Source organism: Thalassophryne amazonica, chromosome 15, assembly GCF_902500255.1.
Source record: "Thalassophryne amazonica chromosome 15, fThaAma1.1, whole genome shotgun sequence".
Taxonomy (NCBI): domain Eukaryota; kingdom Metazoa; phylum Chordata; class Actinopteri; order Batrachoidiformes; family Batrachoididae; genus Thalassophryne; species Thalassophryne amazonica.
This window is the reverse complement of record NC_047117.1, coordinates 79399811-79424992: the sequence shown is the minus strand read 5'-3', so window position 1 is coordinate 79424992 and position 25182 is coordinate 79399811. Positions and strand designations below refer to the sequence as shown.

General features: G+C 42.2%; 1 protein-coding gene across 1 annotated transcript in view; it reads right to left on the bottom strand.

The window, feature by feature from the left end:
• Positions 1–5194: 5194 nt before the first annotated feature.
• The window catches only part of LOC117525749 (VPS10 domain-containing receptor SorCS1), a 509976-nt gene continuing 489988 nt past the window's right edge, over positions 5195–25182 (bottom strand). The window contains 7 exon segments of the mRNA XM_034187684.1: positions 5195–5720; positions 7179–7229; positions 7392–7549; positions 8136–8241; positions 9910–10009; positions 18584–18718; positions 21174–21286. Coding sequence (XP_034043575.1) covers positions 7186–7229; positions 7392–7549; positions 8136–8241; positions 9910–10009; positions 18584–18718; positions 21174–21286 — 656 coding nt within the window. The 3' untranslated portion in view covers positions 5195–5720; positions 7179–7185.

Here is a 25182-nt window from a genome sequence, read left to right as displayed (position 1 = left end):
ACTTTATCTCATTGCTTTGTTTTAAAGACATTTCAGTGACGTTCCTGTTCTTCAAAAATCCATCGCCTGGAATAACCGTTGTGCAGTGTGCAAAGGGATCACATTTTTCCTACTTGTGTCCCACAAGTCTTGGATGAAACAAACACAGCTGCAGTGAAAATGAAAGTGTAAGCAGAATTGTTTAAAAATAATCTTGGCATGCAGATTTAATACGGAGAAGGTTCTTTTTAAACAGCTGATGTTGATATTGCATGATGGGCCAAGATGGTGCAGGTTTTCCAAAGTTCTGATCATGTCAGCAGCTGATTTAAAAGATTATCAATACTTTACAGCTACAGTGCGTAAGATATGGTGTCATCTAGTGGTGAGGTTGCAGATTGCATTATGCCAATGGCGGTCATGTTTTTTCTTCCCCCTTTCATGTTTTTGCTTTTTGGTGATAGGGATTCATGCTCCCTTGCCTTTTGTTGTGGTGAGGAATATGTGTATGATCCTGTATTTCTTCAGTCTTCCAGCTCCACTGCAAAATGCCGAATATGGAGTAAATAGGTCCCTACTGTATGAACATTGGGGTGCAACATGGTGGTCTCCCTGAGGGGCCCTGCAGCCATTGTAGATATGAAGGGTTCATTCTAAGCTTTTGATTCATTGTTGAAGGGAATTATGGACAGAGCGCTGTCCGTACTGACAACACGTTGGTCTGATATTTCCCCATACAGACCGAGTAAGTGAGGTTACAAATTAGGTTATTATATACTCATCAAAAATATAAACGCAACACTTGTGGTTTTGCTCCCATTTTGATGAGATGAACTCAAAGATCTAAAACTTTTTCTACATGCACAATATCACCATTTCCCTCAAATACTGTTCACAAACCAGTCTAAATCTGTGATAGTGAGCACTTCTCCTTTGCTGAGATAATCCATCCCACCTCACAGGTGTGCCATACCAAGATGCTGATTAGACACCATGATTAGTGCACAGGTGTGCCTTAGACTGCCCACAATAAAGGCCACTCTGAAAGGTGCAGTTTTATCACACAGCACAATGCCACAGATGTCGCAAGATTTGAGGGAGCGTGCAATTGGCATGCTGACAGCAGGAATGTCAACCAGAGCTGTTGCTCGTGTATTGAATGTTCATTTCTCTACCATAAGCCATCTCCAAAGGCGTTTCAGAGAATTTGGCAGTACATCCAACCAGCCTCATAACCGCAGACCACGTGTAACCACACCAGCCCAGGACCTCCACATCCAGCATGTTCACCTCCAAGATCGTCTGAGACCAGCCACTCGGACAGCTGCTGAAGCAATCGGTTTGCATAACCAAAGAATTTCTGCACAAACTGTCAGAAACTGTCTCAGGGAAGCTCATCTGCGTGCTCGTCGTCCTCATCGGGGTCTCGACCTGACTCCAGTTCGTCGTCGTAACCGACTTGAGTGGGCAAATGCTCACATTCGCTGGCGTTTGGCACGTTGGAGAGGTGTTCTCTTCAACTCTATGCGAAGGTGATGTGTTGCACTGCATGAGGCAAATGGTGGTCACACCAGATACTGACTGGTATCCCCCCCAATAAAACAAAACTGCACCTTTCAGAGTGGCCTTTATTGTGGGCAGTCTAAGGCACACCTGTGCACTAATCATGGTGTCTAATCAGCATCTTGATATGGCCACCTGTGAGGTGGGATGGATTATCTCAGCAAAGGAGAAGTGCTCACTATCACAGATTTAGACTGGTTTGTGAACAATATTTGAGGGAAATGGTGATATTGTGTATGTGGAAAAAAGTTTTAGATCGTTGAGTTCATCTCATACAAAATGGGAGCAAAACCAAAAGTGTTTGCGTTTATATTTTTGTTGAGTGTATATATATATATATATATATATATATATATATATATATATATATATATATATATATATATATATATATATACGAGGTCTGTGATAAAGTAACGGACCTTATTATTTTTTTCAAAAACCATATGGATTTGAATCACGTGTGATTACATCAGACATGCTTGAACCCTCGTGGGCATGCAAGAGTTTTTTCACGCCTGTTTGTTACGTCATTCGCCTGTGGGCAGTCTTTGAGTGAGGAGTCGCCCACCCTCTTGTCGTTTTTCATTGTTTATGAATGGCTCAGAGACTGCTGCTTTGTTTGATCAAACTTTTTTCAAAATGTAAGGCACAACTGAGTGGACACCATTCGATAAATTCAGCTGGTTTTCGGTAAAAATTTTAACGGCTGATGAGAGATTTTGGTCTGGTAGTGTCGCTTTAAGGACGGCCCATGGCACCTGACGGCGATCTGCGCTTTGAGGCGGCAGCGTCGCGCCGTTTCAAGTTGAAACTTCCACAATTGCAGGCTCTGTTGACCCAGGAAGTCCGTCAGAGAACAGAGAACTTTCAGAAGAAGTCGGCATGAGGAGTTTATTCGGACATTCCATTGTTAACGGACATTTTGTAATGAAAGAAACGTGCGGGCAGAGTCGCATGTCGGGCCGGACCCGACCGCGGGGGGTCGCGACAGGAAAAACACCTCCGTTGGAAACCTTAACGGGCAAGTTGGAACATGCCCAAGCTGTTAAACAATTTCTCAGTTACTCACTTGTTGAAAACCATCAAAAGCCACCTGAATTTTACAAATGGTTTTCAACACGGAGGTGTTTTTCCTGTCGTGGCGCACACAGATTCGAAAGACGTGTGCGCAAATTCGCTGTGTCGTTTCCGTGACGACTCGGCGAATTTGCGCGCACGTCTTTCATTACAAAATGTCCTTAAACAGTGGAATGCCCACATAAAGTCCTCATGCCGGCCTCTTCTGAATCTTCTCTGTTCTCTCACGATGTCCTGGGTGAATTAAGCCTTAAATTAGAATGTTTTCAGGTCGAAACAGGCCGACGGCGGCGCCTGGAAATGCTGCGCAACGTCCCGCTCCATGGGAAGTCCTTACAGTGACAGAAACACCCCATAATCTCATCAGCCGTTAAACTTTACACCGAAAACCAGCTTAATTTCTCCAATAGTGTCCACTCGGATATCCCTCACAGGTCCAGAAAAAATGTTGATAAAGCAACGCGCGCCATCCGCAGTGACTATTCAGACAAAGAGATTCCGACAGGCGGGGTGGAGCACTCCTCACTCAAGGCCTGCCCACAGGCGAATGACGTCACTGACGCGTGAAAAAACTCACGCATGAGCACGAGGGTTCAAGCATGTCTGACGCAAAAACATATGAATCAAATCCATTTATTTTTTGAAAAAAATAAAAAGGACCGCTTTTTTCATCACAGACCTCGTATATATACACGCAAACTTACAGTATCACCCGAAAATGAAAGCTGCTGACGGCTCATAGTCTGACTTGTTCGCTTCACCTCCATTAAGAACTTGCTACAGGTGGTCTAGTCGTTAGCTGGTAAAAAGCTTTCAATCTGTGTGTTTATTCAGATGCTGTTTAGATATTTATGGAGTACGTTCATGTCCGACTTGCTTTTTCTAATTGCGTTTTTAGCTTCTGGTTTGCAAAGAAAATACATGTTTCAAACTGATTGTCATGGAAAATGGCTTGATATGGGAAAATGTCCAACCGGTAATCAGCCAATCAGAGCGTGCATAGCGTCGCAGCCATATAATAAAAAGGGATATATTGATCCAGAATCCAGATCCGGACCCAAATCACGGCCCAAATTTAATGTCTTCCATGGCCTAATATCTGTCTGTGGTGAACAATTTAGTCAAAATCTGGCAGTAGTTTTGACGTAATCCTGCTAACAGTTAGACAGACAATAAATAAACTGCAATTATTTGCGGATGAATAATTGCCTTTTATCTGTCTTGACCTCCTGCTCTTCCATCCCCTTGAGTTTATGCTTGTTGCCTTTGTGCGATGAGTTGAATAGTCATGCTAATGGTTTTCAAAATTAGTTGAAAAGCTAATCTGCTAACAAAAAAGTTAGCTTCAATATTTATATATTCTGGTGCCCACCACTGAGCAGATGGTTGTGAACTTGATATCCAGTTTCTGATAATAAACACCCATAAATCCTCCACACTGTAGCTTTCAGTTTGGGAATCGGCCCGCCAGTAAAACCACCTTGGTAAGGTAACGGGTTTACAAAAAACCCTGCACCATCTTGGTTCTTCATGGCGCACTGTTGTCCACCGCTGCCGTAATAAGTCTTAGCAAACGACACTTTGAAATGCCTGATTCTGTGACTCTGTTATTCAGAGTTGGGTCCAAAAGTATTGTATTTGAAATAATCATACCAACATTTACTTTTTCAGTAATTCTACCTGTAAATGGTTCCTCTTTGAAGCACTGGAAAGTACTTGTAATTGACTATATTTGATAACTTATTGGCGGACAGTCCATCGTGGTGATTGCTGCACAAGTACACAAGCAACAATCCAAAAGCTGACAACATTTGGCACACGTATGCATTTTTCACATCTCCACAAAGCAAAAAAGTAATTAAATACAAATAATATCAAATCCAGAAAAGATCCCTCTAAATATTTGACAGGCCTCAATTCAACATGTACATCAGCCAGATTTGGCAACCAAAGTACGGCACTTGACAGAACCTCTGAACACGGGACCCATCCATGTTGGGCGCTAGCTTCTGTGCTCTACTTCTCTTGCTTCTACAAGGCGGGATGAGTTGGTGTTTAGACAGAGTCTACTCCACAGCCCTAAATGTATCGATGACGTCAGCCAGCATTAAGCTCGTATTCAAAAAGTCAATTTCTTAATATAGCACCTGAATGCAACGTAACCCACCAAAAGAGGTGTTCCATCTGCTTTAACCGCTTCCATCTTGCTGCCGCACTTTAAAGTGTCTCACCCCAGCAACTGCCTAGATACGCTGGACTCTACCTCAAATCAGGATGATGAAGATCTCAGAATACTTTTCTTTGTCGGCTCGTCCCAGAGTTGCCTTCTCTTACCGTTTATCAGTGATTGCTTGCATTCAGGAGGATTATTGTCGCACCTCAACTGCTGAGTGTTGAAACATTATGTAAATATATCATAGGCAGACGCAGAAGCTTGAGGATAATGGTAAAGTTTAAATGGATTCAGAAAATCAAAGGGTTTTTTGTTAATAAATTAAAATCAGAAAAAAAGGAATCATTTCAGTATAAAATGTGTATTGTGCCATAAATCAGCTTTCCAAGAGACCAGATACCCTATTCATATTTTATGAGCATTTCTGTTAAGTATATTTGTTATTAAAATACACACATTTCTAACAGATATTCTTTTTTTTTTAATAAATTTATATAATTTGTAAAAGTATGTCCATATGAATCATTCATACACTTCTCCTGTTAGCGTTGTGGAACCAGGATAAGAAACACTGAAGCTTGTTGCATTTTCCCATCTCGAGCTCATGCTGGTTTGACCTCTGAATCATGGATCGCAGCTTGTACAAATCAATGGGATTTTCAAAACGTCATTTATAGACATATGTGGGAATGACTCAAAATAACCTGTACACAGTTTCTTCTGGTTTTTATCAGAGCACAGTATGTGTCAGCGGGATCCAACATGCACACGTATAAAGCTCAAAACCACTGTGTCCCAAATGTAGGGAAAAAATAATAATTTAGAATCCATGATCCATCTGGATTGTTAATCCAGTCCAGAGTTTAGATGATGTACGTTGGGAGTTCTGTGGAGAATTTCACATGTACATGAGGTTTCATACATCCTGGAAGAAAAGACGACAAGGAAACAATCAAATATACGACGATTCTTTGATTGGATATACAATTTCAAATTTTTATCAGACAGAGAATGGATTTAGTAGAGCAGGGATGCAGATTAAAGGGTGTCATGGAAGCAGATGATATGTAACAGCACAAAAAAACTACTTGGAGAAATGTAAGGTGAATATAAAAATCTGATGAGGCTTTGATAAGACTTTAAAATAAGAATACATTAACATTAGTTAACGCAGCAGTGACCATTAACCAACATTAACCATGAGCTAATGTTGTTAGTAATCATTTATTATTAAATTATTATTATTATATTATTTATTATTATTATATTATATTATTATTAAATAACAGCTGACTTAACCTGAATAATTCTTACCAAATGATTAGTAAACACAGTTAAATCTGAATTCAGTTAGTTAATGCTGATTATTGCATTTATTAATGGATCATTTGTACAAATTCTTAATGATGCTTCAAATATTTGGTCAGATTATATTTAGATGGACAGGAATGGATGACAGTGAATGCCTGTCAGCAAGAAAATCATCTATTTTTTTCCCCAAAAAATCACAACCATACCCAAAGAAAATCAAAAAAAAATGTAAGCAAAGCAAACAAAATTTTGTAGAGATTAGAACTACCTACAAATTATTATTATTATTATTATTATCACAGTTTTATATTTTTATTCTATTTGTCATATCATTTTTTTTTATTTGCTAAAAGCCCGTTTTATTTTGTTGTTTTTGACCATTTGCATAGCCACATTTTGACACAGCAGTTGAAAATGCAATAAATCTGATGTAATTATAAGATTGTATTGAAAAAGTTGTACATAGAAAGCAAATATCAAAGTTCTGCAGGTCGAAGCTAAAAAGCAACAGGAGTTCCAATCTGGATGAAAATGCATTTGTAAAAAAATAAATAAATAAATCAAAATGTGATATGTTGTGTTGCAGATTTTGACCTGAAATTTTAGATTTGCTCATAAGATGGGTTAGTGTGCTCTTATGATTGTTTTTTTTTTTTTTTTTGGTTGGTTTTCCCCAGAAAATTCTGAGTGTGTGATCTGGAAAATTTCTCCAAATTTGCAAATTACTCTGTGTTTAAATAGATTTGCGCATGTTGGTGTTTTCTGATGACATATCTGTGCTACGTTGAGCTTAGTTGAGTTAGCAGGCTTTCAACCACTCAAAAACCAGCTCAGCTCACTGCCCACCTTGTACTGAACAAGCAGCTATATGAAGTTTACAAATGTTCTTCACTGTCAGCAGTTTTGAATGTCTACATTTGAACATCTGGTCCGTAATTGCTGAACATCTGTGGTGAGGAGGTGTTTTTGTTAGCACGCGGAAAAACATGCACAAATATTCTACAAAAAAAGTGTCAGTTATTAAAGTAGTTAATTGTCCTAATGCAGCTGCTACTTCTACCATCGGTCATACTCGTGTTTTAGCCTTCCTTCATCTCTTGACTGGACTGAACCCATTTCACATCTAAGAAAAACAACAACAACAAAGCACAGGATGAGTGTCATGAAAGAGACGGTACTGTGATCGCAGTGGTATGAAGTACAACAGCAGGGTGACATGTAAAACAGATAAATAAAAACATGAATGCCAGCTAATGACAACCAGTAAATGAGAGTAAATACTCACCGATGGGCCGTGTGTTGAACTCTGTGTCCAGAATCTCCAAAGAGTGCACCAAGTCCTGCTGTGAGCTGGGCGTGGCCTCTGTTGGATTAGCTGGACTCATCATTTCTTGTTCTTTTTCGTTCTGCATCTGCGCATAGACGTTGAGGCCTGGGATCTTCCTTGAGGAAAGATTTACAGTGAGGCACTGGGATAAAGGTAGAAGGCCAACGCAAACAAACCGAGCAAGGTCATAACCATGTGGTCATTTGGAAGCAAACATCAATCCTTTGCCTGCACCGATACGCAGGAGAGCATGTGCATGTAAAATCAACAAGAACACAGTCCGTGAAAGTCTGAAAAAGTTTTGCTCGCTACGTTTTTTTGTGTGCATGACATCATGGCTCCACTTGACCTTTTTTGCACCTTGGTAAGTAGACATAATTTAACATTTCATAAAGGCCAACTGGATGCATTCAAAGGGCTTAATATTGATGGGGCTGAAGGCTGACTGACATTTCTTTTGCAAAGAATGACCTGATGAAAGAATTACCGCTGGCTCCCTCTCGATGTGTGATGGAAAACCCAATTCTCCAATGAGAAGCTTTGGGTTTAAAGGTGGAGACATTTGACAGACATTTGATCACCCCGCAGAAGCCCTGAAGGCGGGGTTTGTTTGTTTGTTTGTTTGCTGTCATCCTGCTTCAGCGCTGCTCGCCGAGGACCACAAGGCAATTAAATAGACATGGCATTTCATGAACATTTTACCTTTTGAATTTGTAGATGACAAATACAGCTAAACCCACAACCACTACCGACAGCAGCATTAGCATGGCAGAGCCACTGTGGATCTCAGCAGTGTCCACTAGGGGTGCTGCAGAGACAAAGAAACAAGAGCAATGAAGCGTTAGCAAATGGCAACTGAATATGACTGTATTTCCTCCCAGCTGATTCATGCAATGAACGGTCAACAACGCCTAAGTAAAACATAGATGAATTAACTTAAATACAGGAGTATGGACTTCTCTTACTCTTTATCTTAAAAGCCTCTTTAGGACAGTAGCAGCATCCCCAATAGGAAGAGGCACACATACTTGTAACGATGCTCACTCTCTGATTGTCTCTGTGTAGCTACATGTTGGGAGCCAATCAAACACAGGGGTTGGGGTTATTAGTTAATGGGACCAACAAATATCCCTATCTACCTAATGTAGCTAGTTCTTCTGATGCCTTATGTTCTGACCCACTGACGCCGCTTTTCCACTGGCTCGAGCTGACTTGAGATTAACTGTGCCAATATGCAATATGTGGAATCCACATGGACTCCACTGGTGAACAATGAAACCATAAAGGTCTATGCCCTCACCTGAAAACGGCATTCCAATATGATTAATGGAACGTCTAGATTGTATAATTCAATTCATTTTCAATTTATTTTATTTGTTTAGCCTCAAATCCAACAATGCTGACTCAAAGCACTTCACATGAGTAAGGTCTAACCTTACCAAGCCCTCTGTGCAAGCACACAGGCGACAGCAGTAAGGAAAAACTCCCTCTGATGATAATGAGGAAGAAACCTAAAGCAGACCAGACTCAGAGGGGTGAACCACTGTTTAGGCTATTGTAACAGTTATAACATTTTTACAAATTTTACAAGAATTTCTTAACAAATAGAAGAAATGGAAAACAGAAACAGAAAAATGGAAGATCAACAAAACAGTCCTTAATTGAAATAATAATAAAAAAAAAAACAGTCCATTTTGGGTGTTTAATCTTAGTGCATCCAATTCCACAACACGTGGGGCTTCCAACACAGGTAGGGCCTCCAATGCTTGCTAAAGCAATAGAAAGCATCCCAACACTCAAGGACAATGTTGGAAAAATAATGTAAGTGTTTCCACTGCAGGAATTCACAGGCTACTTTAGGAGGGTTTTCAACCTTTGAGTGTGTCTCCACCAAGGGGACGATCCGTGAAAGGTGAGTTTTGGGGCCTTTTTTCAGTGGCTAGATAAATTCCTGCTCTAGGGTACGCACATCTGAGCAACCATGAAAAACCATTAGGCAAGGCTAGACTAGCAAAATGAGAGCACAAACAGATAAACTGAAACATATAACTAGGCCGACAAAGGGGTACAGGCATTGTTGACATTCTTCTTGACTGACGAGGTTGAGCAAGGATTTGAGTCCTGGTGGCTGAATGTGAAAATTTAGATTGCAGACCAAACTGTCGGAGAATTACTACATCATTGCAATGGAGACACAACGGCTGAGAAGGCCAGTTGCACGGCACATCCTGTAAATGTTCCCAACATCGGAGAAATAGGCTGAATCCTGGCAGTGGAAACGGAACTCCTGTAACATGTGAGGATGGACTTGAGCAAAGGCTTGCACTAGTTCTCTTCATCTTGCACTGAATTCCATGAGAGCATTCTATGGTTAAAACAGTGTATGCCCGGCCAAATGGAAAAGCAGCACTACTATAGGATGCAAACAGGTTTTCAGGGGCAGCTTGAAACACAGAGGTCGTTGTTACTTGTTTACCTGCTGATAGGTGCGCTGCATACACTGTGACTTGAACCCCTGGTCTCAGCGTGAACTGGACAAGGTTTTGATTCAGGGCACTGAGCAAAACCTCAGACAGCTGTTGGGGCACAGAGGTAGACATGATATGTACAGCTTTTCCATTTATTTCACAACAAAAACAGTTATATCAACTGTCAATCAAAGCCCCATTCCCAGCCAGGCACTGTAGTTTCACCAAATCTCTTGAAAAACAGTTCTAGTAACAGTTCTATTCTCACCACTTAATTGGGTTACCGTTTTAACCATTTAATGACAGCATCCCAGACTTCTCTCCATCCTCAAGCTTTTCACAGGAGAACCCACCCCAGGGTTAGGGACTTGCCTCCAAAAAGATTATTACCAGATGCCTGAATCACCTCAACTGGACCTTTTATATTTGCACAAACATTGGTTCTCCTTTAAGATCTTTCCAGATTGTAACAATCCTCATTCAGTCCTGAGGGCAAATGCTCTCACACTGCTGAGGAAAACTCATTTCTGCCACTTGTAAGAGAAGACCCGTGATGGACATTTCCTCTGAATTTCACATGACTGTGACAGCAGCCAAATGTGTCACATTATCAGTTTCTTTCTAAGGATATAAATGGCCACATGTGTGATGGCATTAAACTAATTAAAAAAAAAAAAAAAACTGAGTCCTGTCTCAGTGGCTGGAGAAGAGCAAAGGGACACCCACGATTCACGTGGTTGAGGCAGACAGATTATTATTTTTGAGAGTTGGGGAAGGAGCAGGTCATGGTTGTTGCCATGCTAGGGTGGTGTTGTGGTGGATGACGTGAGATGCAGCACCAGCACAGGCTCATCTGACCTGCTGGTTGGAACTTTGCCAAGTGGGATGGCAGTGCTGATCTGCCTTCTTGGTTTCATAATGCCGTATGTATGACCAACTACTGGAATCAACATAATTTTACCAGAAAATGCTGGAAATGACCTGCTGCAAGGTCATTTTATGCCATGCCTCAACTACGGACACTTGCCAACATTTCATGTTGTTAATATGTCGTGCACAGAAGTGGCATAGTCTCAAACTTGACCTATTTTTGAGTAATCTTAATAAAAATCCAAAGTCAGCAACAGACGTGGGAGAAGGTATTGAATCTGTGATTGAGAAAACTGTGTCAAAATCTATCCATCGCTCTATGTTTTCCCAGTGATTAATGTTTTCCAGTATATTTTAGGGTTGTTTTGTATTAATTGTTTTTGCTTAGAAAAAGTTGCACTTTGGTTGCAAATGGTTCTTTCTAGTTCTTTTATATATGGCTGCCATCCTTGTAGTAATGGTCTGGGTATTTGATCAATACAAATGATCTTCTTATGGCCTCAGACTGTAGCTTGTTCTGTTAGACCTCAGTGCTGCTTTTGATACTGCTGACCATAAAATTTTATTACAGAGATTAGAGCATGCCATAGGTATTAAAGGCACTGCGCTGCGGTGGTTTGAATCATATTTATCTAATAGATTACAATTTGTTCATGTAAATGGGGAATCTTCTTCACAGACTAAGGTTAATTATGGAGTTCCACAAGGTTCTGTGCTAGGACCAATTTTATTCACTTTATACATGCTTCCCTTAGGCAGTATTATTAGATGGCATTGCTTAAATTTTCATTGTTACGCAGATGATACCCAGCTTTATCTATCCATGAAGCCAGAGGACACACACCAATTAGCTAAACTGCAGGATTGTCTTACAGACATAAAGACATGGATGACCTCTAATTTCCTGCTTTTAAACTCAGATAAAACTGAAGTTATTGTACTTGGCCCCACAAATCTTAGAAACATGGTGTCTAACCAGATCCTTACTCTGGATGGCATTACCCTGACCTCTAGTAATACTGTGAGAAATCTTGGAGTCATTTTGATCAGGATATGTCATTCAAAGTGCATATTAAACAAATATGTAGGACTGCTTTTTTGCATTTACTCAATATCTCTAAAATTAGAAAGGTCTTGTCTCAGAGTGATGCTGAAAACTAATTCATGCATTTATTTCCTCTAGGCTGGACTATTGTAATTCATTATTATCAGGTTGTCCTAAAAGTTCCCTGAAAAGCCTTCAGTTAATTCAAAATGCTGCAGCTAGAGTGCTAACAGGGACTAGAAGGAGAGAGCATATCTCACCCATATTGGCCTCTCTTCATTGGCTTCCTGTTAATTCTAGAATAGAATTTAAAATTCTTCTTCTTACTTATAAGGTTTTGAATAATCAGGTCCCATCTTATCTTAGGGACCTCATAGTACCATATCACCCCAATAGAGCGCTTCGCTCTCAGACTGCAGGCTTACTTGTAGTTCCTAGGGTTTGTAAGAGTAGAATGGGAGGCAGAGCCTTCAGCTTTCAGGCTCCTCTCCTGTGGAACCTGCTCCCAATTCGGATCAGGGAGACAGACACCCTCTCTACTTTTAAGATTAGGCTTAAAACTTTCCTTTTTGCTAAAGCTTATAGTTAGGGCTGGATCAGGTGACCCTGAACCATCCCTTAGTTATGCTGCTATAGACTGTCTTTTTCCTGGTTCTCTCCCTCAGCCCCAACCAGTCCCAGCAGAAGACTGCCCCTCCCTGAGCCTGGTTCTGCTGGAGGTTTCTTCCTGTTAAAAGGGAGTTTTTTCCTTCCCACTGTCGCCAAGTGCTTGCTCACAGGGGGTCGTTTTGACCGTTGGGGTTTTTACGTAATTATTGTATGGCCTTGCCTTACAATATAAAGCACCTTGGGGCAACTGTTTGTTGTGATCTGGCGCTATATAAATAAAATTGATTGATTGATTGATTATAATTGATCAAACTTGATCAGCATTCCATCTTACAAATGCCGTGTCATCTGCATATGCTTTGATGACTCAGATTGGTTCATTTGTACCTCATGGTGTTTCCCTGAAGACAAAATGGCAGGCATCTGTTAAACAATGGATTTTGAGGAAACTGTACTGAAATTTGTGTGATTGAAGTACAATCGTGAAGGCTACTCTCAAGTAAGGGGAGAATCTATGTTGTGGTAAAGGTATAAAGACGGGCGAAAACCCAGATTTTCTGCCATCATATAATAGAAAGACCATAACTCCTTTTAAAATTTAATAACAGATCATCTGATTGTGTCCACACCATGGCTTAAGTTAAACATCTGAAAAATGTACAGATATTTGTTCATGCAACCAAACATTGGCTCAGGGTTTATGCATATTTGAATCTTAACATTTATCACATCTGGTAGAATTTCTCTCTTTGTAGAGCTACATCCTCACATCCTGCTACACTATATGCTATTTGAACATTTTTCGAACTTTGCACTATGTATATAACTGTATATACGTTTTTCTTCTATTTTTTTTAACATGCCATATATTGTTTTGTGTGTATCCTATGCTGCTATTTGGAGAATGGGAAGTGCTCCTCAACTGATTTTCACTGACTAATGACAATGACAATAAAGATCGATCGATCGATCGATCTATCTATCTATCTATCTATCTATCTATCTATCTATCTATCTATCTATCTATCTATCTATCTATCTATCTATCTATCTATCTATCTATCTATCTATCTATCTATCTATCTATCTATCTATCCATCCATCCATCCATCTTTGTGCTGAATTGAAAGCAGACAGATTTTGACTCGAGTGGACCTCATAGCATTTAATGGTAGCACCTACTTGCCACAAAATTTCAGGTTTGTTTTTCTTACCTCACTGGTTATTGCGCCCGTGGACAGATTAACACTTCTCTCTTTGAGATGCCAGGGTTAGCCTGTGTGTCATCTGTCTTGGCATTTGCTAACTTTCTTCTGACAGTTCAGAGTAAATTTGTCCATCGTTCTGCCGCATCTTTGAATGGAATCATCGTTTTCTTTCATATCTGACTGAATACAAAATAGAGTCCAAATACCAGGCGCCTCTGACAGCAGTTGTGTTTCTCCATTTATTACCTCTCCCCACGAGTGTAAGTTTACTTCTCAATTTGTTCATGAACTTGTTGTTAGTTGCATGTTCTTGAAAATTATTGGATTGCTATGAACCTTAGAGGACTTCTTGAGAGTTACAAGAGGATGAAAAGTTTCAATTCTGGCGAAGATGTGAATCAGGATGCTCTCTTTCATTTATCCATCCCCTAATTTGTCTAACTGGACATAAAAGTGATGATTTGTACCAAATAATAATAATAACTTTTATTTAACCAGGTAGAAATTCCATTGAGATCGAAACCTCTTCTAAAAGGAAGACCTGGCCAAGAAAGGCAGCAGCACACATCATAAAGGACAGGCTAACATCAACATCAGAATGTTGGTGATAAATAAAATAGATTTGTCTTGGTTATAATATTTGATATAAAATCCTGGGCAGATTTAGATTTAGAAACAAAGGCATTGCACAAAGGAATCCCATTTGCAATCTCGTAGTACAAACCGGAAGGAGCCCGTGGAGGTCAGTGTGGACAATTGCAGCTCAGATTGGAGAACATGCCAATCAGAGTGAGCTGAGAAACTAAAGGCATTCTTTCCCGCTTCAGAGTGGACACGAGGTAAACGAAGACGTGATTTGAGCACAGAGCATAACAGCTTTTATATTGCTGAAGTAAACTGGGTAAGTAGGACAGAACCAGACAAATAAGAGTTTTGTAAACCAGAATCATCTAATGTGTATAACACCTGGCAGACAAAGAGGACATGCCCGCTTTGGCGTACAACTCACAGTGGTGGGTGAGGCAGTAAATAAAAATAAAAATGAAAAAAAATCCTAATATTAAGGTTGTCCAATTGCTTATGGTCTCTGAAAATGGAGGGACTGTGCATAAAAATGGTTATTATAAGAAGCAACGAGATCCACTGGCTTGCTGTTTATCACTTTCTGCTGATTAACATATCGTTCATGACATTGGATTGGATTTTTCATTAAGTAAATCCTTCGGCTGTTCCTTGTTTTCACTTGGGGTTGCCACAGCAGATTCAAGGTGGATCTGCATGCTGATTTGGCACAAATTTTACGCCGGATTCCTTTCCTGAAGTAACTACATATTGCAGGGGTAGGGTTTGAACCGGGAACCCTCTGCACTGAAACCAAGCACACTAACCTCTTGGTCACCACCCCTGCCTTTTCTTTTGTTTTTCTTTACAAGTTTTCAATCTGTGATCTTTTCATTTACAGTAGTTTGTTGTTTCACTCTTCTACGTTTGGTCTTCAGCTTGTCTTGCATCTGTTTGTTCAGGTTGTTGGTCATTAAAGGTTACTGCTCATATTCATTTTATGCCGCTTATCTGTGTCCAGGTCGCAATGACAGCAGACCAAGCAGCTCATCCTACTATTCCCTATCATCTGCCAAGTCCTGTTAACTCTTCCCCGGAGGATCCCAAGGCCTTCCCAAACCAGCTGGGGAATATAATCCCTCCAGCATGCCCTGGATCTTCTATGCAGCCTCCTCCTAGTTGGACATGCGTGGAAGACCTCCATTGGGAGATGGCCAGGGTGCATCCTCACCAGATGTCCAAACCACCTCAGCTAGTTCCTTTCAGTGCAAAGAAACAGCAGCTCTACTCTGAGTCCCTCCCAGAGAGTCGAGCTCTCTGTCCAGTGGTGGAAGCCCAGATACTCAACAGAGAAGTCCAATTTTCGCTGCTTGTATCTGCAATCTTATTTTTTTTCTCTGTCTCAAACCTGCTCAGTGCACATTAGAGGTCACTGCCCAATGAAGAACCAAGTCATCCGCAAAAGGCAAAGCTGCAACTCTGAGGTCACCAAACTTGACACCCTCCAGTCACTGACTGTGCCTTGAAATCCTGTCCATGAACTTCACAAATACAGGATTGGTGACAAGGGACAGCCCTGGCAGAGTCCAACACCCACCAGGAACAGGTCCATTGTAATGGTGAGAATGTGGACACACCTCTTACTTTGGTCATATAGAGACCTGATCATGTGCTGCAGTGGCTCCAGTACCCAATACTTCCACAGTGCCCCCCACAGGATGCCTCGAGTGACCCGGTGTCGCAGACCAAATGGTCTGCCCCTAAAAATTGGTCCGCCCTGCCTCCACTGCGCATGCGTCATTTTTGAGCTCAGCCACTCGTCTGAGACAGAGGCGCCCAAAGCAATCAAATGGATTAATGTGATTATTGACCATCAGATGACAAGGTACAACCTCTTAAATCATTCTAAAGCCAGTTTTAAGCAGAAACGAGGCAATACTCCATTAGGCTTTCAAATGACAGACGCACAGTGCACGCATCACCTAGCAGCTCATTTAGCTGCAGTGTTCTGATCACTTCATCCGTCTTTTGTGATGAAATAATGCTGAATTTATGTGGAAATAATCGTTGTACAAAAGCTTCAGATATGTGTTGGTGAGACAGATGATGAATGGAGTGCAGTTTTAAGCAGAAATGACATGATGAACTGTGGCTAATGACACGTGCGAAGGCAAGGCGGAGTGATTTTTAGGGGGGACCATTCGGTCGGAGACACCGGTCATACGCTTTTTCCAAGTCCATGAAACACATATACTGGATGATCATACTTCCAAGACCCTTCTAATATAAAGAGCAAGTCCATGTTCCATGGCCAGGATGGAACCACATTGCTCCTCCTGAATATAAAGCTTGAATAAAGGTCCAAGTCTCCTCTCTCTTCCCCTGGCATAGGCTTTCCCAGTGAGGCTGGGAAGTGTGATTCCTCTATAATTGGAACGCACCTTCTGGCTCCCCTTTTTGAAGATGGGGACCATCAACACAGAGGTACTGTCCTTGATGCCCACACAACATAGTGTAAGTGTGTCAACCATGACAGCCCAACAACATTTATTAAGGTTCCAACTCTCAACTGAGTTAATTTGCTGATCATTATGATCTCTCACATGGATCTGCACTTTTAGTTTTTAAGCTTAAGTTTAAAGTTCCTGTACTCCAGTCATGTAACAAACATGGTGTGTGTGTCAGACTGTATGCATGTTTAGTTCTCTTGTAAAGTTGGGGAGTTTAACATGGAGTTCTACGGGGAGTACTTTAGGAGCTATTCAAGGTATTTTAGCATTTCTGCACTGGCTTCATTTTTCAGCGCCTGAGGTTGGGGTGCACATACTCCCTGACCTAATCTAAAGGTGGCCACACAACCTGATTTATTTCAGGTTATTGTGTTCAGCTGCACTATCTGAAAGCGTCCATGACCCAGTCACACCTCAGTCGATATTGCACCTTCACTAACCACTTTATCTGCTGTTATCTGTTTATGTAGGAGCCTTTCATTTTATTGTTTTTATTTATTTATTCATTCATTTTTCCCATCCAGGCATGCATAATGCATTTCATGCAGCCTCACTTGATCTCTGCTGTCCAGTCTGACAAGTAACCTTCTGCAATGAGAAGATCTCACAAGGATAGAAATCACAGATTATCCTGACCTGAAGAAAGACAAAGTCCAGTCTCATTTTATCCTGACGCTTTTATTTGTTCAAACCATAAATAACCAATTCTCATTTATAAGCGATAAAACCTTTTTTTTTAAAGCTGTGTCCATGAAACAAGCAGATATAAGATCACAGAGAGAAGATGAATAAGCTAAATATTTTTTTTCCTATCAATTTGCTTTCTGTAGATCCCGTTTCCCCCCAACTGCAGTGGATCCATTCATCTTATCTGCCTCATTTCCCAAATTAATTGTGAGGTGAGTAATTTCTGTCGTCCGTCATCTGCCTTTTACATTTCTTTGCAGTTTAAATTTAGACTGTGCAGAGACTAATTACTTTTTCCCCGGTGTACACTGGGGTCAGCAGATCTATCATACAATCTAATAAGGATTCTGGCTCCAACACTCTGAAGATGCCGGCCTTGAATGAAGATTTATTGCTGGCCTGTAGGTGAGAGGATCATTCCAAGAGATCAACCAGGTGTGAGAGGGGAAAGCAGAGAAAAGTTAAATAGATCTAGTCATTATCTAGAATTAGCTCACTGCTAATTTGGCCCATTTTGATAAGGCAGAGATTTAGGGAACTGCTCGGTCTCGGCCATTTCTTTGTCCAGTTTTCTGCTCTCTCCTGGGACTCGCACCCCCCACACGATGAGACTTGAGGGAATTTAAAAGTCATTCCCCCTGATAACTTGTTAATGCTTGTCAGGCTTATTGATGAGTCCACTGCAGAGATTCCTCAGGCCAGTTCTCGAATAAGACTCGTGGAAAAACCTGGTAACGCTTCAGCAGACTATTAGTGACATCTGCTGGAGGAAGGAAGAATTTAAGCTGAAGGGGAAATTAGCAGACATCCTGCCGCAGCGGAAGGAAGGAAACAACAACAAAAAAGCCTTGTAAAGTTTGACCAGCTCATGGTAGAATTACAACAAGGCAAAGTCTTTAAATCGAGACTGAAAACCCATTTGTTTTCCTTGTTTTATCATTAGTTTTATTGTGTTATTGTGTGCTCTTTTATTTTTTGTCTTTTTATTGTGTTTTTAACTTTTTATTCTTTTTTTTCCTGTTTTTGGTATTGTGTTGTGTAAAGCGCCTTGAGGTGATCTCATTGTGAGTTGGCACTATAGAAATGATTAAATCTGAATTTCTTAAAAACCTGCACAAGTTCTGTCTCGAGATGTGAAAAATACCTTTTTTTTCGTGTGCACAGCAGCAGATGTCGTCTACAGTGTTCTCACCTGATCTAAATGAGCTGAATGCTTGTCTGGTTTCCTGTCTGTCATCTGTTTGTCAGGCAGAAGGAAAAACTCTGCTGCAGTGGGTAATCCTGGGAGAACGGTGACCAGGAGCTGGTCCTCTCTCACACCTGTGGCCTGGTGTCCAACCACACCAGAAGGAATTAAGAGGTACACAATGCACAGACACAGTCATTCAACACAATATTGTACATACAGTTAGGTAACTATATATGTGTGTGTGTGTGTGTGTATATATATAAATATATATATATATATATATATATATATATATATATATATATATATATATATATATATATATATATATATATATATATATATATATATATATATACGAGGTCTGTTAGAAAAGTATCCGACCTTTTTATTTTTTTTCTAAAACCATATGGATTTGAATCACGTGTGATTGCGTCAGACAAGCTTGAACCCTCGTGCGCATGCATGAGTTTTTCCATGCCTGTCAATTGCGTCATTAGCCTGTGAGCAGGCTTTGAGTGAGGAGTGGTCCACCCCCTCTGCGGATTTTCATTGTCAGGAAATGGCGGAATGATTTGGGATTTTTTTCCATCAGAATTTTTTCAGAAACTGTAAGAGACCTCCAGGTGGACACCGTTTGGAAAATTAATATGGCTTTCAGGGATGATTTTATGGGGATTACACAGATTAAGGAGTGATCCAGACGGTTTAAAGACCGCCCACAACTGCTGAGAGCGCAGCGCGCTCCCAGCCCCCATCGACAGGCTGACACCCCACTGGAACAACCAGATCATTTCCAACGTGAAAGCTTTGTTGATCCGGGACCTCGTCTGACTTTCACAAAAAGGCTGAAGATGTTAACATCAGCACTTTTTCGGTACATTCCACCATTACAGGAGTTTTTTTCATGGAAAGAAAAGCGGAGGGACGCGCCACGGAGCCGTTCATTACGTGGGACAAAACCACCTCGGTGTTGGTCTCACAGGACGGCTTTCAGGTGAATTTCAGATGGCTTCCGGTTGCTTTTCAGTCATGTGATTATCCGATTGTGATTGTGCATGAGCTGGACATGCCCTAACATGTCCTGGAAGGCTTCATCACAGCGTTGCTTTGCGCCATCGCTCCTCTTTCCATGACTAAAACTCCTGTAACAGTGGAATGTGCCGTTCATTTCTAAACTGGACGCTGTCTTGATCCAATATGTCGTCTGACTAGCACAGGAATTGTGAAAAGACGTGGACATCAGCACTTTTTTGGCACATTAAGACAGACGTGCAGAAGACTTCCGCGCGTCGCGGTGGATCCGCATGGCGCAAAGCAACTCAGCCCCAACCAGTCCCAGCAGAAGACTGCCCCTCCCTGAGCCTGGTTCTGCTGGAGGTTTCTTCCTGTTAAAAGGGAGTTTTTCCTTCCCACTGTAGCCAAGTGCTTGCTCACAGGGGGTCGTTTTGACCGTTGGGGTTTTACATAATTATTGTATGGCCTTGCCTTACAATATAAAGCGCCTTGGGGCAACTGTTTGTTGTGATTTGGCGCTATATAAAAAAATTGATTGATTGATTGATTGAGATTTTATAATTTCAAAGGTGCACCTGAATGCACCACGAAGTCCCTGTGGCTGCAAACACACAGTTACTGTACAAAGTGATGCACAACTCATCTGCAAGCAGAGATTGTGCGACTGCCCATCTCAGTCTGCACTAAATAAAAGTTAGCAACGTCCACTGCAGATTTCTGCCTCACTGTAGACCACGAGCTGCAGGGCGAGCCGAACTGGAGTTATGGGTGCTACGGCTGATAGCCAGAGGTGGAAATATTTTCCTACAGAGGAGGAACCCGATGAGAGCAAGAGCAAATTTAACGAGGGCTCAGATTCTGCTGGTTCTGCTACTTTTCAGGGCTAAATTTGTCAAATACAGTGGTACAAAGTTAACAAGAAAAAAGACATCCATGTTTCTAGTTTGAGAAAATCATGAGAATTTCTTCAAATTTCTCCCTTTTTGTTCCATTTCACCTTACTGTCCCAGTTTTAACTGACAAATTTAAACCCGTTCTCTGGTTGTGTCCGTGCTGGGATCGGCTGCATCCGAGCAGCGGATATTTTTAGCTATTGTGTCATATTTGTTCTCGCCTGCAGGAGAATTGATGTCAGAACCTGCAGAAAAAGATGTGGAGCCGCCTCTATTTTTGACATCTGTTTGGATGTTGCGTGATTAAAAATAAAATGTGAGAATACGATCTTCCTCTGAACACTGACATTCCAAGGTTACATGAAAAATCCTGGAGGTTTATGAGGCGAAATCTGTATCTGACTTGTCGTATGTGGGTTTGAAATACGTCTTATTCTTAGCAAGTGGCAAAGCGGTGAACTCATAGTTTTGCTGTAGGTCAGTGCAAAATGTATATCCCAACATTTATTCTTCCGTACAACTTCCACAGGGCTCTTACTGTCCAACAATTTTGGCCTTAAACCTCAGGCTGTGTGATAGCTGCTGTATTTGACGTGTTCCTAAACCCGTGTGTAATTTACTCAGTCAGAATTAGAGCTCCACTCAGGAACGGTCCACTAAATGTTCTGTGACAAAAAACGTACGTGGATCAGAGCGTTCTTGATGACTCTGCTCACGTCCAGCCTCCATTCTGCAACGTCAGGATTGTGGTCGTCCAGGTTAGATGAGAAAGCGAGCAGATGAGATCTGAAATATTCTGTAAGGAGAGTAAAATCCACACATTTTTACAGCACCCACAAAAGTAAATCAAGTTTTTTATTGTTTTATTATATGAAATCAAAATTATATAAAGTGCTTCTTTTAAAAACTACAAACGTGACAAATCATACAGAATCCAGAATAATGATGTGTGCTAAATTACACGCCCACATTGATACAACTAAGATATCACTTTTACAGACAGATCGACTTAGTCTGTAGAAGAACACTAAAACATTTCCATACCAATTAAATCAACTGTTAATAAATGTAAGGAGTTGGGTATGGTATGGTGGTCTTGTAACTGGAGGGTTGTAGGTTCGACCCCTAGGCCAGATTGAGAAAAGTGAAAAGATCATTTATGTCACACTGATTCCACTGTAAAAACTGAAAATCTTATCAAATTGTTCCAATTTGTAGACAAAATTCTATAATTACACTTAATATAAGACACAATCACTCAAGTAAAATTTCAGGAAGATATAAAGACCTATTTTTAGATGTATGTATGTATGTAAAAAAAAAGAAAAAAAAAAAAAAAGATTAAAAAAGCGTTTTGACCCATAAGATTTTTATGCTCCTGTGCTATACTTGTAAAATTTGTAACACTTCTTAATACTGATAAAGTATAATTCAAACTATTTTCTCACTTAATTATCAAGATTTTATTTCAAGAAATATTAAAAGTGAATCAAGTTTTTATTGTTTTATTACTTGAAATCAAAGTTATATAACTTTTTTTTTAACTACAAATTGTGTGGGCTGCTGAAGAGGAGGTATTGCTGGCCCACCACCACCAGATGGCGCCCTGCTTGGAGTGCGGGCTTCAAGCACGAGAGGGTGCGGGAGCCACTGGGAGTGACAGCTGTCACTCATCATCAGCACCAGCTGTCACTCATACAACTCATCACCATCACCATAAAGGCCGGACTGCAACTCCACCTCCTCGCCGAGAAATCAGCTACCACTCAAGGTAACTTTCTCTGCGGTAATTGTCTGTGACTAAACGTTGTTCTGTGTGGAGCCGTTTTCCTGTGGCTACAGTCTGAAGCTGGATTGGCGGAAAGTGTGAGCGCGACGTCTTCACCTCTCACTCCTTCCAGGGAAGTGACTGACAGGAGCTGCACGGGTGACTTTGTTTCTGGAGGTGGAGGTTCTCCCTCCCGGAGGAACTGAGCAAGGAAGGATTACTGGGTGTGTCTTCACACACCCACCATTAACTGTTTCTGTTTCTGCCAGCAGTACCAGGTCTGACAGCTGGAGACGGTGGCCACCTGGGACTCGGGACTTGGCGGCTCTGGTGTTCTTCAGATCCGCTGGCGGTGGAAGCCGTGTGAGATCCAGCTCTTCTCTGGACAGACGTCTTCTATCCTCAAGCCTGCCCACACGTCACCTTGTGTATGATTGACTGTACTTCTCAATTGTTATTGTCTGTATTCTGTTGTGCAATTCACAACATTAAATTGTTACTTTTTGGCTTATCCATTGTCCGTTCATTAATGCCCCCTGTTGTGGGTCCGTGTCACTACACTTTCACACAGGATTTCTCGGCCAGCGTCATGGATCCCGAGGGGCGTCAACCATCGCTTGAACAGCCAATGGAAGAGCGAGGTGCACAGGCGTCAGCAGGAGGCGTGTTAGGTGAGCTGCAGCAAATCTTAACCGCTTTCACTGCTCGGTTGGACTTAGTCACCGAGCAGAGTGTGATTCTCAATTGGAGGATGGAGGCTCTCACCACCCAAGTGGAAGCGCGTGCTCAGGGCGCTGCTGCAGCACCTCCTCCTGCTGACCGAATGCCAGAAACAGACATTCCACTGGTCGTTCAACGAACCCCCACACCTTCCCCTGAAGCATACATAAGCCCTCCGGAGCCGTACGGAGGCTGTGTCGAGACGTGCGCGGACTTCTTGATGCAGTACTCGCTCGTCTTTTCACAGCGTCTCATCATGTACGCGTCAGACGCTAGCTGGGTGGCTTACGTTATAAATTTGCTTCGAGGAGAGGCACGCGCCTGGGCTACGGCGCTCTGGGAGCAGAATTCACGGCTCCTAACGACATATGCTGGGTTTGTGAGGGAGTTCAGACAGGTGTTCGACCACCCTCATAGAGGCGAGACCGCTTCAAGCGTGCTGCTGTCGATAAGACAGGGGTGTCGGAGTGCAGCGAAGTATGCAGTCGACTTCCGCATCGCGGCAGTGTGAGCCGGCTGGAATGCTGTTGTGCTCCACGCCACCTTTGTAAACGGACTGTCTCTAGTCCTTAAGGAGCACCTGGTGGCGAAGGACGAGCCGCGGGATTTAGACGGGCTTATCGACCTAGTTATACGGTTAGACAACCGATTAACAGAACACCGACAGGAGCGAGATGAAGGGCGTGGTCAGGCACAAGCCGTCCCTCTTCCTCCCGGGTCCGAAAGGGAGCCGTCTTCCCCACGCTCCACAGCCAGGGCACTCCACGTGACAACAGCCCCCCCTGCTGATGTTACTATGGAAATGAGCAGGGCCAAAAGGCGATCAGATCAGAGACGAAGGAGGCTGTTCCGTGGGGAGTGTTTTCACTGCAGCTCAACCGAGCACATGCAGAAAAACTGCCCCAAACAGTCAATACAGCAGCACTCATCCTTAGAGACTGGGCTAAGGGTGGGTCACAATACCCACGTGGGGAGACCCCGAAAATCTGCACGCATCCCAGTCACGATCCTGAGTGGGGATCTAACCCTTCACGCCCCAGCACTGGTGGACACGGGGTCGGAGGGGAATCTGCTGGATAGCAGATGGGCAAAGGAGGTTGGGCTCCCTCTAGTGGCTCTACCTTCACCTTTGAAGGGGCGGGCACTAGATGGCACCCTTCTTCCATTAATCACACACCAGACACAGCCAGTGACACTGGTGGTGTCTGGAAATCACAGGGAGGAGATTATGTTTTATGTAACACCTTCTGCCTCCTGTGTGATTTTGGGTTATCCTTGGATGATAAAACACAATCCCCGTATTGATTGGCCGTCTGGGGTTGTGGCTCAGTGGAGCAAAACCTGCCACCGGGAATGTCTCGGATCCTCAGTTCCGTCTGGTATGACAGCTAGTGAGGAGGTCAAAGTCCCTCCCAATCTGACGGCAGTGCCAAGTGAGTACCACAAGCTTGCTGACGTTTTCAGCAAGGACCTGGCGCTCACCCTTCCCCCGCACCGTCCGTACGATTGTGCCATTAATTTTATCCCGGGCGTTGAGTACCCGTCCAGCAGGCTGTACAACCTCTCACGTCCTGAGCGAGAATCAATGGAGACCTACATCTGGGACTCATTAGCTGCCGGGCTGATCCGGAACTCCACCTCCCCGATGGGTGCAGGTTTCTTTTTTGTGGGCAAGAAAGACGGTGGACTCCGTCCATGCATTGATTACAGGGGGCTGAATGAGATCACGGTTCGCAACCAATAACCTCTGCCCCTGTTAGATTCAGTGTTCACGCCCCTGCATGGAGCCCAAATTTTCACAAAGCTGGATCTTAGAAATGCGTACCACCTGGTTCGGATCCGGAAGGGAGACGAATGGAAGACGGTATTTAACACCCCGTTAGGTCACTTTGAGTACCTGGTCATGCAGTTCAGACTCACTAATGCCCCCGCGAGGTTCCAAGCTTTGGTAAATGACGTCTTGCGGGACTTCCTGCATCGGTTTGTCTTCGTATATCTAGACGATATACTCATCTTTTTGTTATGTTTCGGACGCGGTCGGAGCACCGACCCAGCGTTTGACAGGACCCAGCATAAAATAAGCAGAGCACAGTTCAAAAGATAACAGAATTTAATAAACATAACAGTGTGTGCAGTGCTAAACAACTAAAAAGTCCGCGGTCTGGTGAGGTGGAAACACGGCGCGCTCTCAACAGCACAAACGG